Source organism: Cibotium barometz, chromosome 11 (genome assembly GCF_041138505.1).
Source record: "Cibotium barometz isolate CiBa-2024 chromosome 11, ASM4113850v1, whole genome shotgun sequence".
Taxonomy (NCBI): domain Eukaryota; kingdom Viridiplantae; phylum Streptophyta; class Polypodiopsida; order Cyatheales; family Cibotiaceae; genus Cibotium; species Cibotium barometz.
The window spans coordinates 60,492,777-60,508,312 of NC_141056.1; the positions used below are offsets into that span (position 1 = coordinate 60,492,777).

Here is a 15,536-nt window from a genome sequence, read left to right on the forward strand (position 1 = left end):
TTTGAGCAGCGCTTGTTTTTGTTTCGCTAACTGTGGAATAGTGCTTTGTCAGTGTTCAACCAATATTTGGCCACGAAGAACTTGGTTTTGTTTACTTTGGCACCTATTTTTGAGTGTTCTATGTGAATGTTCAGCAAAATCCCATAATCATGCTCTTAAGTGGCAAGTATAGTATCAGAAGATGGGATTATTATTGACACAAAAAAGGAAATTTTAAGAGCTTATCCAGTATCAGCCCACAGAGCACATGGGGGTTCTAGTGACAGAGATTTCTGAGCATGCTAGAGGATTATGAACTTCTGAAGGGGGGAAATTGACGGTGTGCAAGGACGGAGAGGGAACAACAGGTGATAGGAAGCGTTGCAAGTGTGGTGGGGAAGGAAGGAGGAAGGTTTTATTCCGTAACAGCACGAAATCTTGTTTGTTTATGACATGCATGTAGGCTAATCTAATGCCTTTATATCTTAATTGATCAACAGGATACGGTGCTTTACCGAAGCTCTCAAAGTCGACTCTCCGAGACCTCAGCCTTTACAAGTATCCCATGTGGAGTCTGCCCAGTACGAAGCTGTTTACATCTTGGAGAAGCATAGTTTTAACTGCTGTCATTGTTTTACTCCACGTGTTTTTGCGTCTTCCCAAGGCAAAGTTTGCTCTTCTCTTAATGTTGTGCTGTTGGTGAAGTGATGACAATTTTTATGCGCTGTTCAGGTTTTGCACGACTGCACAGATGACGGTCTTATCTCTCCAAAGACGTGTGTTTATTATCAAAATTGGCTGAAGTTCTAGTGTAAACCTTCTCAATTGTCTAGACCGTGATGTTTCTATGGTTGCGACAGACACGGGAACAGAGCATGCCTCAGTTTTGTCAGCTTGTAGTAGAATGAATGTTTCTGAAAGGCCAAAATATTTGTATGCAAGAGTGCCCTTGAAGAAACAAATAAAGGTGGTAAACTGATTCTCATTGTAAGGGTATGCATCTATTTTCTTCATCATACAAGGGGGATTGTGTAAAATTAAGAAGAGCTTCCTTAAAAGAGTACACCAAATTTTGTGAATGGATGATTTTTTGTTTCAAGACTAATGAAGCTATTAGGAGATTGCTTTGGGCCCCTTCTAAAAATGAAGGGGAGAGATCTTCTAAATGAAATCCACCTCTTGGAATGTGAAAGGTTTAGGCAGTGTTAATAAGCATAACCCTGTTTGGAAATTGGTGGCTTCCTCTGATTTGGAAGCCTTGTTTGTTTGGGAGCATAAGCTTTGTATGTTTGTTGGTTCCTCTTTCCATTGGGCTGGTCTTTGGAACCACCAAAGAGGAAACACAGCTTATGCTCCCAAACAAGCTGTGTAAGTTTGTTGGTTCCCCTCTCCATTGGGTGGTCTTAATTTTTTGGAAGCCTTGTTTGTTTAGGAGCATAAGCTGCGTTGGGCTAGTTATTATTATTATTTTTTGGTGGTGTTCACATTAGGACATTTTGGAGGTCATTCGTAGGGTCTTTTGGTAGAGAGAGAAAGGAGCGCATCCAATCAGGAAGAAGGCAACGTTACGTTGAAAAATAGGTTGTTTTTTTTTCCTAAATCTAAAAATTATTCTTTTTCACCTCAAAATGTATTCTACTTGCACTTGATAGTCACTTTTCACACCCGAATGCATTAAACATACCTATACTTTTGTAGAGAGGGAAACTGCTATTCCTACTCTTGGGCTTATATAATTTCTCGCGTTCTTTTCATTTTCTCTACCTTCTACACTCCATTCTCCCAAGCTTCAACCTTTTGCACTCCATTTCTTTTTGAAACGATGGGTAGCAAATCTCGTTTTATATCATCTTGATTTTGCTCCACTAATGTCATCATAGATGATACAATCCCATGGACAAGGAGACCAAGATCATCAGTGTTTGCCATACTTGTATCCAACTCTCTCAATGCGCAAAATCAGTGGATTGAAGTGTTAATCACTAAGGGCACCTGGGTCCTTACGCAGTCAAGGAAGAGAAGAAAGACAAACAAGAAGAATATCTTCAGGGCGTCATGGAAAGGAAGAGTGAAAGACTTCTAGATAGAGGCTAGAAAGACAACCATCAAGGAGGTCCTAGTGCAACATGTATATATGCATAATAATGTTGTGCTTGAGAGCCTCCCTCACTCATTGTACTTATTGCACATCCAGATTCAGCTTTTTAGTTCAGTACTTTTTCATTTTGTTGGGATGACAGAGGATACCCCACACAGGTACACTGATTTGTCTCATAGGTCGAGTTCGGTCTTTTGAAAGACGTTAATAAAATCTTTCTTTCTTTCTTTCTTTCTCAGGTGCACCGTTACAAATAGAATAAAAAATGAGTCATATTTAATAGTCACAACACACGTGTCAATGGTCAACATCACACGTGTCAGTAATTACTATCACGCGTGGACACGTGTAAAGTTATTTAAACCTCACAATACTATTAACGGTTCTCGTTTTGAGAGAGAGAGAGAGAGAGAGAGGGAATCCACTCTCGCGTAAGCAGCCAGCAATGACAACAGGTAAATTGATATGGTACTTGCAAGAGGAATGAAGTGCGTTATCGCGCCAAACCGCACAAATATAGAGAGGGGTTGCTTGGATTCTAATTCGTTCCATTGTTTTACTAATCAAAACAAAGAAAGCTTAAGCGGGGAGCCCCGACGTTGGATCCAGAGTTTAGTGCTGCGGGGAGGAACGACGTGTGGATGAAGGCCCCAAAGCTATTGAGGACCACAAGGAAAAGGTCTATTGACTTCACTACTATTGGTGACCTTGAGAGGAGGTTATGTCACGGATAGAGGAGCCACAACTTGTGAGAGGACAGACAGTGGAGCAAGTATTTTCAATTGTGGAGTTGAGAGGATCTAGTTTCCCCCTTTACTTTGTTAAGCAGCATAATGATGAGGAGCCCTATTCAGAAGACCAGGATATGGGGACGGATGAAGATGAACAGGAGAAAGTGGGTGTTCTCAATCTGGTGTCCCTTTCCAAACGACCTGCTCGCCAGAGGCTCTCTATTAAGAGGGATTTCGATTTCTCAACGGAGGCTAAGGAGGAGAAAAGGGCCAACTGGTGACACAGAGATGCAGAAGAAGAAGAAGAAGAAGAAGAAGAAGAAGCAAGTTCTTAGCACTGACATGAAGGGCAAGAAGGAGGAAATTAATGAGAGCAATGATCTTGCCTTAATTGATGAGAGACTTTTTTATTTTGTTTGTAACGCTACAGCTGCTGATAATTGCTGAGATGTTTAACAAGCCTTTGCCAGTAGAGTCAATTTTGGACCAGCATGTAGATTACCTATCAAAATAGAGGGATGGTTTCGAAAAAGCAGTATCTAAAGGAAGGCTACTGCCAAGGAATCAGGCTTATGTGTACTTGCTGGATTGTGCACCAAGCAAAAAAGCAAAAAAAAAAATTTACAAGTACCAGCAACTCCCATCTTCCTACAAGCCTACTTGGTGTACCACGCACATGAGTTGCTACAGGTTGCTATATGAGCCATTGGGATTCCTTTGCTACTTGCACTGCCTCTATAAAGAGCTTCCTAAAAAAGGGGTGAATAATTGCTCTATGAAGGTACTGTTGAAGATGATATTCCCCAAGAAGATGAGTTACCTTCTCAAGAGACAGAAGTTGAGGAAGAGATACAGTTAGTACAGGAGGAAGAGGAGGCCAAGTCTATGTATATTGTTGCTCTTAAGACATGCACAATATAGAGATCTCTAGATGTAGATCTCTATAAAGTGGACCAGTGTGATTTAATATTGCCAGTACTGCCAGAATTCATTGTGGATAATAAACGTTATGTACTCTTATGTGACATTCAGAATATTTTTAGTCTTAGGGAAGATTTTGCTTTATGTGCTATTGCCAAATTTTTAGGAAGAGAGCAGTGGTTTTATCTCAAAAGATGACAGTGATGACTTAGCGTTGGAGGAAAATTACAATAGTAAAGAGTGTCTGAGCATATGTTTGGGCAAAGCATAGAAGTTAAAAGATGATGGCTTTGTGCCAAACGATAGGACCTTCAGGCCAAATATGGCTATGATAGGTCGAATGACTCCACAAAGGAGTGGATGAACAGAGTAGGAGAAGATAGCAAAAGTTCTATTAACCTTTGGTGCAAGATCAACTGTTTGTGACAGATGAGACTGAGGTTCTCTCTCTCTGTCTCATGGGCCATTTCGACCTTTAGGAGATGTTAATATATCTTTCTTCTTTCTTTCTCTGTGTGTGTGTGTGTGTGTGTGTGTGTGTGTGTGTGTGTGTGTGTGTGTGTGTGTGTGTGTGAAGAAGTGATATGTAGATTTATGTTTTCGTAATTATTTTGTTTTGCAGAGTACATTTGAAGTCAATGACGAATTCTTGCAGCGGCCAAAAGGGAGTACTGTGGCAGAGACGCAGCTCTTTCTCACTATTTACCCAAATTGTCTAAGGCAAAGATGATAATCTATCACAATGCCATGAGCCAGGAAGGGAGAGTTGCAAATTTTTTATTCAAGACATTGTCCTTGTTTCTAGGTATTACTCCTAAAAGTTATGAGAATATTATTTTGATAGAGAAGTCCACTGCCTTAGAAGTTTTTGGATGCTACCCTAGTTATGCCAACACCCGAAGGGATTACTTTCATACCTATGTTGCAGCAGCATTGTCTCTAGGCATAAAGAACCCACAAGAACTAGCAGAGTATGGCAAACACCGTTTGCTAAGGTATAAACGACGAAAGCCAGAACCACAGGAATTACAAAAGTCATTAGAATGAAAAGATACATTATAAAAGACTTGAGGAATCTCAAACACTTGTTTAAAGTTCTCATCCAAAATTTATCTGTTCGGTGGTCGTCTCCACCACTTAGAGTCCATCACCCTTGCGGAGTCCATGCAGTAAAGGCATGGAGACTTTGCATTGACCCCTTTGCTGCAATTAAATAAGCACATGAGAGTCTTCAAGTCACCCGCAAGATGCCATTGAACTTGAAAGTCCCCCCTTTTCTCTACATGGAGCAGCTTGGTTACATTCATCTATTCTTTCATAAGATTGGGAATATGTGTATGATGAAATACCCAAAACAAGGATTCATGGTCCTCTTTCTTGACCTCAAATGAACCTAGCAACCAGATGTTTGTCTCATATTGCACGCTAAAATACTTTGGATCATCTCTACTGCAATTAGAAAGAGCCCTATTCATAAGTGTTATTGTGATCCTTTCCATCTTTTTCTCCTTGATAATCTCCCACTCATCAAGCTTGATGACAAATTGAAGTACACCTCTTGTCTCCTCAAATGTAATATCATAGAACTCCACCATTCTCTTTTGCACGAGTTCCAAGTCCATGAATATATTGTTCTGTTCGTTGTAGAATATGCTGGCACCTTCTCCCTTAAACTCTCGTACAATGTGGTATGAGTGACCAACATAGTGAAGCTGTTCTGTGTTTAATTCCTCCCTATGTCTCCAAACTTTTATAGGTGTCGGAAGTAGCTTTGCTTTAATGACTTTGGCCTAAAGGAGTGATGACACTGACTTTTGGATGGCACTATGATCCTTACGACTGACTCCACTTGAATCCATGGCGGATTGGATATCTGCAATAATTGAAACTATATTGTTGGTTACAAATTCATCCACTATATCTCGTTGAAACACCTTGAACTTCTTCTCTTTTATCATTTCTCTTGCCATTCTTGATGTCACGAATAATTTCAGTTGCTTTGATGGATTAAGATTCGGATTGATATTCTCTTTATCAGTATGTATGACAACCCTACAAATACAACACTACTTATTACTAACATAGTGAACATGCAAATCATAAAGCAGCCCAGAAAATAAAATAATATTAACTGCTAACATAAAAGACATGTGAATGGGAATGCATTATGTGCAATATTACCTTATGGCTTAGATTCTCTTCTTTAGGCCTCCAAAATCGGGCCTCAAGTTCTTGACATTTTTTAGCTTTCTTTTTCGTATGCGCGGTCCAATGCTAGTGTCTTTTTCTCTATATTTGCGGAGGTCACTTCTTAGTTTATTGATTTGACACTCTTGTTCTTCCAATCTAACTTTCTGTGTCTTGCATTCACCAGACAAGCCAAGAAGCTTAGTTGCTAAATGTTGTGAATAATGCCTCTCTCTTTCTTGCATGAAAGAAATTGACTTGCAATATCCTAGTAAGCCTTTGGCGCCATCACCTGCAAAACGCAAGAGAGTTGTGGGATTTGAAAAGGGAGGATGTGAAGCAATGCGGGGGTCACACCAAAGGTCTATGTGTTGCTTCCCTGACAATCTCATATGATCTTTGACATCTGATGAGAGCAATAGTTGACCACTTCTGCGTTTTTGAATGGGAGCATACTCACTATCTAGATCAATGTGTAGATGGTACTTTCTCTTAATGCTTTCATGATTAGACTCTTTAATAGAATGAGTGTGTATATGGTTGTTCTCCATTGAAGTGTTCTAGAAATGAGTAAGTATACTATATGAGACAGAGTGAAAGTATACTATCTAGATCAATGTGTAGATGGTACTTTCTCTTAATGCTTTCATGATTAGACTCTTCAACAGAATGAGTGTGTATATGGTTGTTCTCCATTAAAGTGTTCTAGAAATGAGTAAGTATACTATATGAGGTAGAGTGAAAGAATATGACTGGCTATGGTGAGAGAAGGCTTGCATTTGTCTTTTGAAATTGGAGATGAAGGTTCTCATTCCCTCCAAACTATCTTCCATGCAATAACATCCTCCTCCTGAACTAACTTTATTCTTGCAGTTTCGAATGTATCATTTCAAAGAAGGTTCCAACAAACTTTACGTGACGGCCGCCTAGGAGAAGATTCACCTCTCTGGCTCAGAGACTACACTTTTATGACTTTTACGTTCTCTTTATTTTAACATTTCAAGATTTTTTCTAGAGAGAGAAAATAAGAATCGATGATTTTCTTACAAGGCTCTACAAATGACCTCCAAAATGTCCTAATGCCGGTGTGCTCACTCTTGTAAAATCTTATCTTGGTGGTTTCTCACCCCTCTACTATCTCAATGGTCCATGTCTCTTTTGTTGATTCCACTTTGTTATGGTCCGTTCCATCTCTCTTGAGAACACTCTCTCATTCATAGAGAAAACAAGAACAAGATGCACCATGTCAAGGGGAATTGACTAATGTGCCACAATAGATGCAACCCTCTTCTTTCTGAGAGCTATATGTCATACACCGTCCCAATCCGTTGTCTTGCCATCTCGGTTATAGTCCATTGGGTAGCCACATATCCTCTCTCACACCTATGGTATAATCCTCTCTCACACACCTATGGTAGCTACACAAGCATAAGTATAGAGAAGAGGAGCAAAAGGAAGACTCAATTGCACAATAGAAGTGTTGTATTATAAGAAAAAGGGCAGTCCCTTCCCATCGTGGCAAGTTGGTAAACTAGCTTGACTCCTCCTCTCCCATCCACTACATAATAGTCGGGATGAAGCTTCAAAAATCAAAAAATAGTATCTACTTGAGAATTACTAGTTCATCAAGAAGCATTCATCACAATGTAAGCCATGCCCAACCCATGGGGATTAAATATGCACTTCGTGAAATGGAATCCAATAGTTGAAATTTACCAACCCTTGTCATCCATGCTTCAAGTACATGTCCCAATCTCATATGCCATGCATTGGACCCATCATGTCTTCGAGTGTGCCAGTTGGGTTGACACCCTTGGTGACTCTTATTTCCCCAATGACTTGTCCTATGTCCATCACAACGAGTCTCATTCTTTGTATATGCTTGGGTTCAACACTTAACAATCCTTACAGTCCTTAGATGTCCAAACTGTAGCAAAATATTGAAGAGTCTAGGAAGTGGGGGTACACAAGGAATGAATGGTGCTCTAAACTCAAAAGAAGTGGAACATGGCCTAAGAGAGTTATCGTTGAGAATTGTAGCCGTAAAGATCTCCAACCATGATTAACAAATCACGGCGATGCTAGCATGATTTTTGATAATGTAACAAAAATCATGGTGATGAAAATCTCAATCACTTGATTTGTTGTCTTTTTATTGATGTAGGAGTTATTCTAAGGCACCTTGTATCCATCCCGAAGCTTGTAAAGAACTTTGAAGCAATAGGATTTTGGAATCATGGCCTTGATATTTGGGCTTTTAGTTGATGTAGTAGCCTTTCGTGAGTGAAGAATATATGACCTGAATTTGATATTTGAAGCATTTTTGGTTGACGTGATTCAGGGAATCACGATGATTTGAAAATCACGGTGTCCTAGCCTTATGTTTTTCTTCAGTCTGATGATGTACATAGCATGTGTAACATCCTTATGCTTTTCTTCATTCTGATAATGTACATAGCATGTGACATGATTTGGAGAATCACGACTATGTTTCTACAGGTAGCATAGGCGTGATTCCTTTGTGATTCTTCAACCACGTCAGGAAGAGGCATTCCGGGTTGTGATACTGCAGTGCCACCTTTCCATGGGTCGTATGGATCTCCTTGCTGATGATGGTCCCATGGAAGGCTTGGGATATGGGCCCAAGTAGTTCATCTTTGTTGGTCCCCGCGTTGGTTTCTTCTTTTGACTCACCAGGGAGCCTGTAGCGTTGGCCTGGGTTACTACGGGGGTCTCTACGGCTTCGGGGTTTGAGGTTGACATTTGTACATGGAAAGAAAACCAGACTCTAGACTGGTGGGATAGGTACCACTCCTTTTCTTTTCTTTTAAAAGAAAAATTATTTATAATGGTAAGATGGTTAATTGAGATGAGAAGTGTGTTAGTGGTAGGAGAAATAAACCAGGTGTGTTAATTGAACATGTTAATTATGTAGCGTGAAGGTGCAGGTTTTTGGTAGTTTCGTGAAACTACAGGTCGTGAGACGGAATTCTGTGAGACTTAGAGACATGAGAGTTAAAGGTGTGAAGGGATTTTCGTGAGACGGAATCTTGTGAGACTTAGAGACGTGAGAGTTAAAAGCGTGAAGGGGATTTTCGTGAGACGGAATCCCGTGAAAGGGATTTCCATGAGACTTAGAGACGTGAAAGTTAAAGGCGTGAAGGGGGTTTCCGTGAGACGGAATCCCGTGAGACTTAAAGACGTGAGAGTTAAAGGCATGAAGGAGATTTTCGTGAGACGGAATCCCGTGAGTTTTTTGGAAGCGTGAAACTGGAGGTTCAGTTCTGTGAAGTTACAGGTTTTTGAATAGCTACGTGAAAATGCAGTTTCTTGGCAGTTCCGTAAAATTGCAGGTTTTTATGGTGTTTATGTTTTTCTTTTTATCTTAAAGATTCAATTAGTGCAAGTGATGAATCCGCAAAAGCGGAGTTTAGAAAAACACAAAAATTTTGTGATGAAAATGCAGATGATTTTAAAGTGCACGACATTAATCGATCATAATCAAAATTAAAAGAGGATAAAAAAGAAAGAAAAAAGAAAAAAGAAAAAGAAAAGAAAACGATGAAGGGTCTAAGATCCCACCTTAATGTGTGGATGTCAATTAGAGTTGGAGGAAGCGAGGAATGCGATGCAAGATCGAATGTGAAAGCTCACGATGGAAGGCGATTTGCGTTGGAGCACACGATGCAAAATGGCAAAAAAAGGAAAGATTTTTGAATTTATAGCGCAGCTGTCGGACTGGGCGACTGCCTTAATAAAGAATGCCACGTGGCATCTTGAGATTGGCCTGTGAGAAGTAACCATTTCACAACATGAAGCATTTTGGACCAGTTCACAGCATGAACCTTTTTGAATTGGTTCACGGCGTGAACCTGTGCAAGATTAATACCTTCTATTTGTCTTCATGCTGCTAAGTCATTCAAACATGCATTAAATGAGTGAATGATACCCAGTTTTACCTTGTATCCATTGTGTAACAAATGGATACCTTCATCTTTTATTGCCATGAGAACCAAGATAACACCATAAAACTTCTGGGTAGGTGTTGCTGCAGCCGTTTAAGCTCCGTGTGGGAGTGTTTGATTCTTCCTTCCACCCAACTAAATAATGTTATTACTGGGTCCTGTGGTGGTTGGGGAACTTTTATCCATGTCCCTTTGCTGAATTTCTTTTTTTCTTCCTTTAGGGTCCTTGTCTAGCTCCTTGATCAAAGTGGTTTTACTGATATTGCTTTGGCAATAAAAATAAGACTCTAGAAAACACCCTTGTTTAGAGGCATGTATCTCCTAAACCGTATATCCCGATGAAGGCACTCTAGGGCTCATCGGAAAGCTGACATTGAGCTCTTCGACTTTGGACATGGTCATCCAAAGTCAAAATCGATCATTTTGGCCTCCGACCAGCAGCCTCGAAATTCGACTTGAAAATCGAGGCAAAAAACAACCCAAAAAACAGCACGAAAATGACGACGTGCCATATTCGGGCTACTTTTTGAGGGTCTAGACGACAAAATCACGGACGACTCAAGAAAACAAAGTTGTAGTACTCCAAAAATAATACAACTCCCTTATACAAAGTTTTTCAAAATTCCTTTTGGAACACCCTCAAAAACGTGCTGCAATATAGGGAAACAATTCTCAAAAAAAAAATCGTCGTGAGACAATGATGGAAAATAGGTTTTAGGACCTCCTCTTCCATCTGGGAAGTTCCTAGCATATGCTTTTTTTAGAAAAATATCTAAGGTTCACGTGCATATAGCGCCTAAGCTAATTAGGGCAAACGGACACCCGTTTGATCCAAAAAAGAGTACGCCAAGCCTCTTGAGGCTATAACGGGCTGTGGGAAAGTATTAAAAGCAAAAAAAAAACTGTGATTGCTCATTCAGGAGCATTTAGGCACTAACATGGCCACGATAGAGGGATTGCCAGGAAGGATCACACAAGGACTTAACCCAATGGCTGACATCTTCGAGCCATTGAGATCTATGCCACCAATTCACCTCCCCATGCCATTGGCCATGCCAATAATAAGCGTGTCATCGGGTTTTACACCCCCTGCTGTCACTTCGATTCAACCAAGCTTTTGTCCTTTATCTAACATTCTCGAAAATCCTATAAGTACCAACCCTTTCCTGGATGCCCACACCTTGGACATACTAACTAGTCTAAGAAGGGGGGTGGCCCAAGGACTCAGTGAGTCTCTTCCAACAAGAGCACTCACATACGACCTCAATGACATACAAAAATACGGCTGTACAAATTTCCAAAATTATGCGCAAATACGACGGAACAGAGATGTGAAGCCTTTGGAAATCTCAACTCCCCACTAAAGTACATGCGTTGAACTTATGCTTAGAAGGAAAAGCTAGTCGATGGTTCATCGCATTAATGCCGGCAATAAAGACCAACTTCAAAACTTTGAAATCAGCCTTTATACATAGCTTTTCCAGACAAGGTGATCAATGGAGTGTAGTAACAGAACTCTATTCAATTGAGCGTCAATCAAATGAATCCATTAGAGATTTTATCCTTCGGATAAAACTCTTGGACTCACGTTGTGAGTCATGGGAAAAATTAAACGATGTTCAATTTAGGAGATGTTTCATGATGGGCTTGAAGAATAACAGCTTACACAACTTGATCATTGTAACCAATCCGAAAACATTTGATCAATGTTGTAAAGAAGCAATACGTTTAGATGACAACATGTTAGAAGATGATCATGCTACAAGATGTTCCTCATCTAAACCAAGTGAAGCAATGGCAAAAGAAAGATCGATCTCGGAATTAACATTCCCAGAATTTTATGCAGCCTTGTTTAAAACCTTACAGCCAACATCTGTAAGAGAGAATGTAAACCTTCAAAACCAGACATCCTTAATGCCTATAAAAGTGACGAGCGAAGTGCCTTGTGTTGAATGCAATCACTCTACGACTGTCCCAATCCTCATTGTGCATATAAAGTACCTGTTTTTCTATACTGCATATATTGTAAAACATTTGACCATGATACTAAAAAGTGTCCCACTTCATCCGCAATGGACTCAGAACCTCCATCTTCCGTGCACCAAACAGAAACTGTCCAAAGAGTAGAAACTGCTCAGAAAGCAGTTAACCGGACACTTCAGTGTTTCTATTGTCATGGACCTCACAAGGTGGCAGACTGCACAGTTTGGAATACTTCCATGCCCATAGTCACTGACACCTTGAGACCAATGTGTGAACGATGTGGCATTGATCACATGTTCCAAGATTGCCCAAGACAGTTGCTTCAATGCAACTTGTCTCACAAAATATAACTCTTAACATCTTAAGTGTACAAAACGGGCAATTGTCCACGGTACCCTTGAATGTGCTTACACGCTTACAAGCCAAGGTACGAAAAACAGTCAAAAAGAATGTAAAAGACAATACCTCAACATGGGTAGAAGATCATGTTTTAAAACAGAACCCAAAAGAGAAAACAAAACCTTCTAAACCCAAGAAAAACAAGGGACAAAAAACTATCGAAACCAAGGTCGAGTCAAAAGACAGGGAAAAGGAGTCTGTGGACATAAACCCAAATAGGGTCATAAACACAAAAGAGCCAAAAGCTGTATGTGATGCAGAAGCATCCACATCAAAAGACACAACACCCATATGTGCGACAGGATATAAAAACCCAAAAGAAAATTCGATCTCGTCGCATGGGTAAACATAATGAAAAACTGACAAACCAAAGAAAGTCAGAGAATGAAACAAGTTCTAGTACATCACTAAGTGAGGATGAAACAAGTTCTTGCTCTTTGCTCAATGCACCACATAGACCAATCAAGAAACTACCCAACCACCCCAAATGGATAATAATGATCACATGACATATGCGGAACACAAAAAACGAGCTCAAGAGTGCATGCTTAGCATGGTTGAATGTCTTACAGGGTCACCGGTTGTGATTGAGCCTCATAATGCCAAACCTACACCAGCAAACCAAGATTCAAAGCCTAGAAGAGTACCGCTTCCCCTTTCAAGAGGAAGATATACTCTCTACAGAAGAGTCATTTGAAACAGACTGTACGAACTATAGGCTTGAGAAAGCATGTAAGGAATTTGATAATTCCCTTACAAGATTAAAACAGTCTCTCAAAACCTCATTTGGAGGAATGCTCTTCTCTCATGATAAAGCCACCATCACATAAACACTTACACCTTTAATGGCTCAACAACCTGAGTTATACAAGGACATAACAAACTACATAAAACAGGAATGTCAGGATTTACAAGTCTTCAAACAGCCCTCATTAAAAATTGTCAAAGGGCCAAGTATGCCATTGTATGCATTGGGTACTCTTGAAAAAGCTGAGACCCAAACAGAGGATCAAAGTGAACGGAAATATGAAACAGACACAAGATCTAAAGCTGAAACAATAACCGAAACACCCATGGTTCCTTTGGAAGACTCTATCATGGTATATATGGATTTCCCTACATGTAATGGTGTTCAGTGCAAGTGCGTATTGATTAGTCCTCGAGCAAGTCATAACATCATGGACAATAGACACTTGGGTGTCATTGGGACAACCTAACCTTGCCCCGACAAGCAATAGTCTTGCAGAAGGAACCAATGAACAAAACATTGTTCCAAGTTACTTTAGATACACTACTCGAACAATTGATAGCAATATGGAATTTACATTTCATGTCACCCTAGATTCGCTTGAGTATGATGTCATCATTGGTGGACCTTGGATAAGTGAATCGTTGTATTCACTAGATGAATCCATGCAAACAACCACCTTGAACACTCCTGCATGCAATGTACAATTGCTATTACGAGAGAAAGAAACCTTGCACGATCTGGAACTTCCAACATATCTTACTGAAAAGATCCCTAGGATTTTGGTTGGATGAAAATTGCAAATTAAATCACCACAGCTCAATCATAGTTTTATCCAACACAAGAACACAATCTCATGACCCTAGAGCTATGGTATTTGTTAGGTTAACCACATTGAAGTTCCAAGTTACTTTAGATACACTACTCGAACAGTCGATAGCAATATGGAATTTACATTTCATGTCAGCTAGATTCGCTTGAGTATGATGTCATCATTGGTGGACCTTGGATAAGTGAATCGTTGTATTCACTAGATGAATCCATGCAAACGACCACCTTGAAAACTCCTGCATGCAATGTACAATTGCTATACAGGAGGAAGAAACCTTCCATGATCTGGAACTTCCAACATATCTTACTGAAAAGATCCCTAAGAATTTGGTTGGATGGAAATTACAAATGAAATCACCACAGCTCAAGCATAGCTTTATCCAACACAAGAACACAATCTCATGACCCTAGAGCTATGGTATTTGTTAGGTTAACTAACACTCTCACGGCCCATCCTGAAAGGATAACCTTTACACAAGACTTGAGCATGCCATCTATAGGGTACTTTGAACATACAATGTATATTGAAACTAACCCCCTCGTAAGTTTTTTTGTGGTTGAGTATGTGTTGGAAGCATATTTAATCTTGGGACTTGAATCAAAATTTAAACCAAGTCTTGTGACCATTCCCATTTCTTTAGTACGAAGAATGGATAACCGCGACTGACTTAGAGAAGTTTTCCCTAAGACCCAAAATCGTCGAGAAATAGGTTAGAAATTCATTGTAATTGATGGATGGATCACCGAGATACGTGATGCATGATTTTCATTGAGAAAGCCTGGGTTGAAAATAAGGGAGTCTGGTGAAACCAAACTCAATGGGAAATTCTTACTTGTAGAAACTTTGTTTTTTTTAAGGACTATCTTATGCCAGAATGCTGAAGGAAAAAGCATTTAGCTTATGGTTTAATCTAAGGAGAGTTATGTTGCAAACAACAGCTGGTGGCAGGGAGTGACGTCTCCAGAAAAGCCTGCCAAGGTCTTGACCAGCCTCGGTATGGTTGAAAATGGTGCGCTTCCGGTACAATGGGTGAGGGTCGATGAAGCAGTCCCTGAGAGTGAAGTACTAGGACACCTAAGAAGGATCCTAGAGGGTTCTGACCAGACGATACACAGGCTCGAAAACTGCTAGGACACCCATGCGTATGTTATGGAAGATATTCATGGATTGGCAAGAAATTATCTAAGTGAACTGGAAACTTGAAATTGGATCTCGTTGGTTGACTAGCTGGTCTTCAACGGAGAGTCCGGATGATAATTTAAATGGAACTGAAATTTTGAGGATTATGATAGAAACACTGTGGTTTCATTCCAATTCTATTTGAAGATAGTTGAATCTGAGAAAAGGTAATTTCATATTAGGTGCGTAAGTGGTGTGTCTATTTTGTATTTTGCATGAGTGCCGGCGGCTAGGGGGCCTGGGAACTCTTTTCCCTGGTACAAGGGACAAAACATAACCAAATTTTTATAAAAAGAAATCCCACCAATACAGTGGTTGGGCAATTGGCTAACCCATGGGCCCCGGTTGGGGTAGGCTGGATCGGTGGATTCCTACAACTAAGTCTAGTTAAGATTAAGTTATGGTAGTTAAAGTAAGTCCCAGGAAGATTCTTGTTCTATGGGAAAGAATCAATGGTTGTGCCTCGCTTAAGGGGAAAAAAGCGATGATTTCTATGAACCAAGTGCAAGTTCCT

The 15,536-nt window shown here is 40.1% G+C and overlaps 1 protein-coding gene across 1 annotated transcript in view; it reads left to right on the top strand.

Moving 5' to 3' along the window:
• LOC147634406 (DNA binding / DNA-directed RNA polymerase) overlaps nucleotides 1–1,058 on the top strand; it is a 50,829-nt gene extending 49,771 nt beyond the window's left edge. Inside the window, exons 9-10 of the mRNA XM_086805567.1 lie at nucleotides 480–560; nucleotides 712–1,058. Of these exons, the coding sequence (XP_086661693.1) occupies nucleotides 480–560; nucleotides 712–789 (159 nt within the window). The 3' untranslated portion in view covers nucleotides 790–1,058. The remainder of the gene's footprint in view (nucleotides 1–479; nucleotides 561–711) is intronic.
• Nucleotides 1,059–15,536: the final 14,478 nt, after the last annotated feature.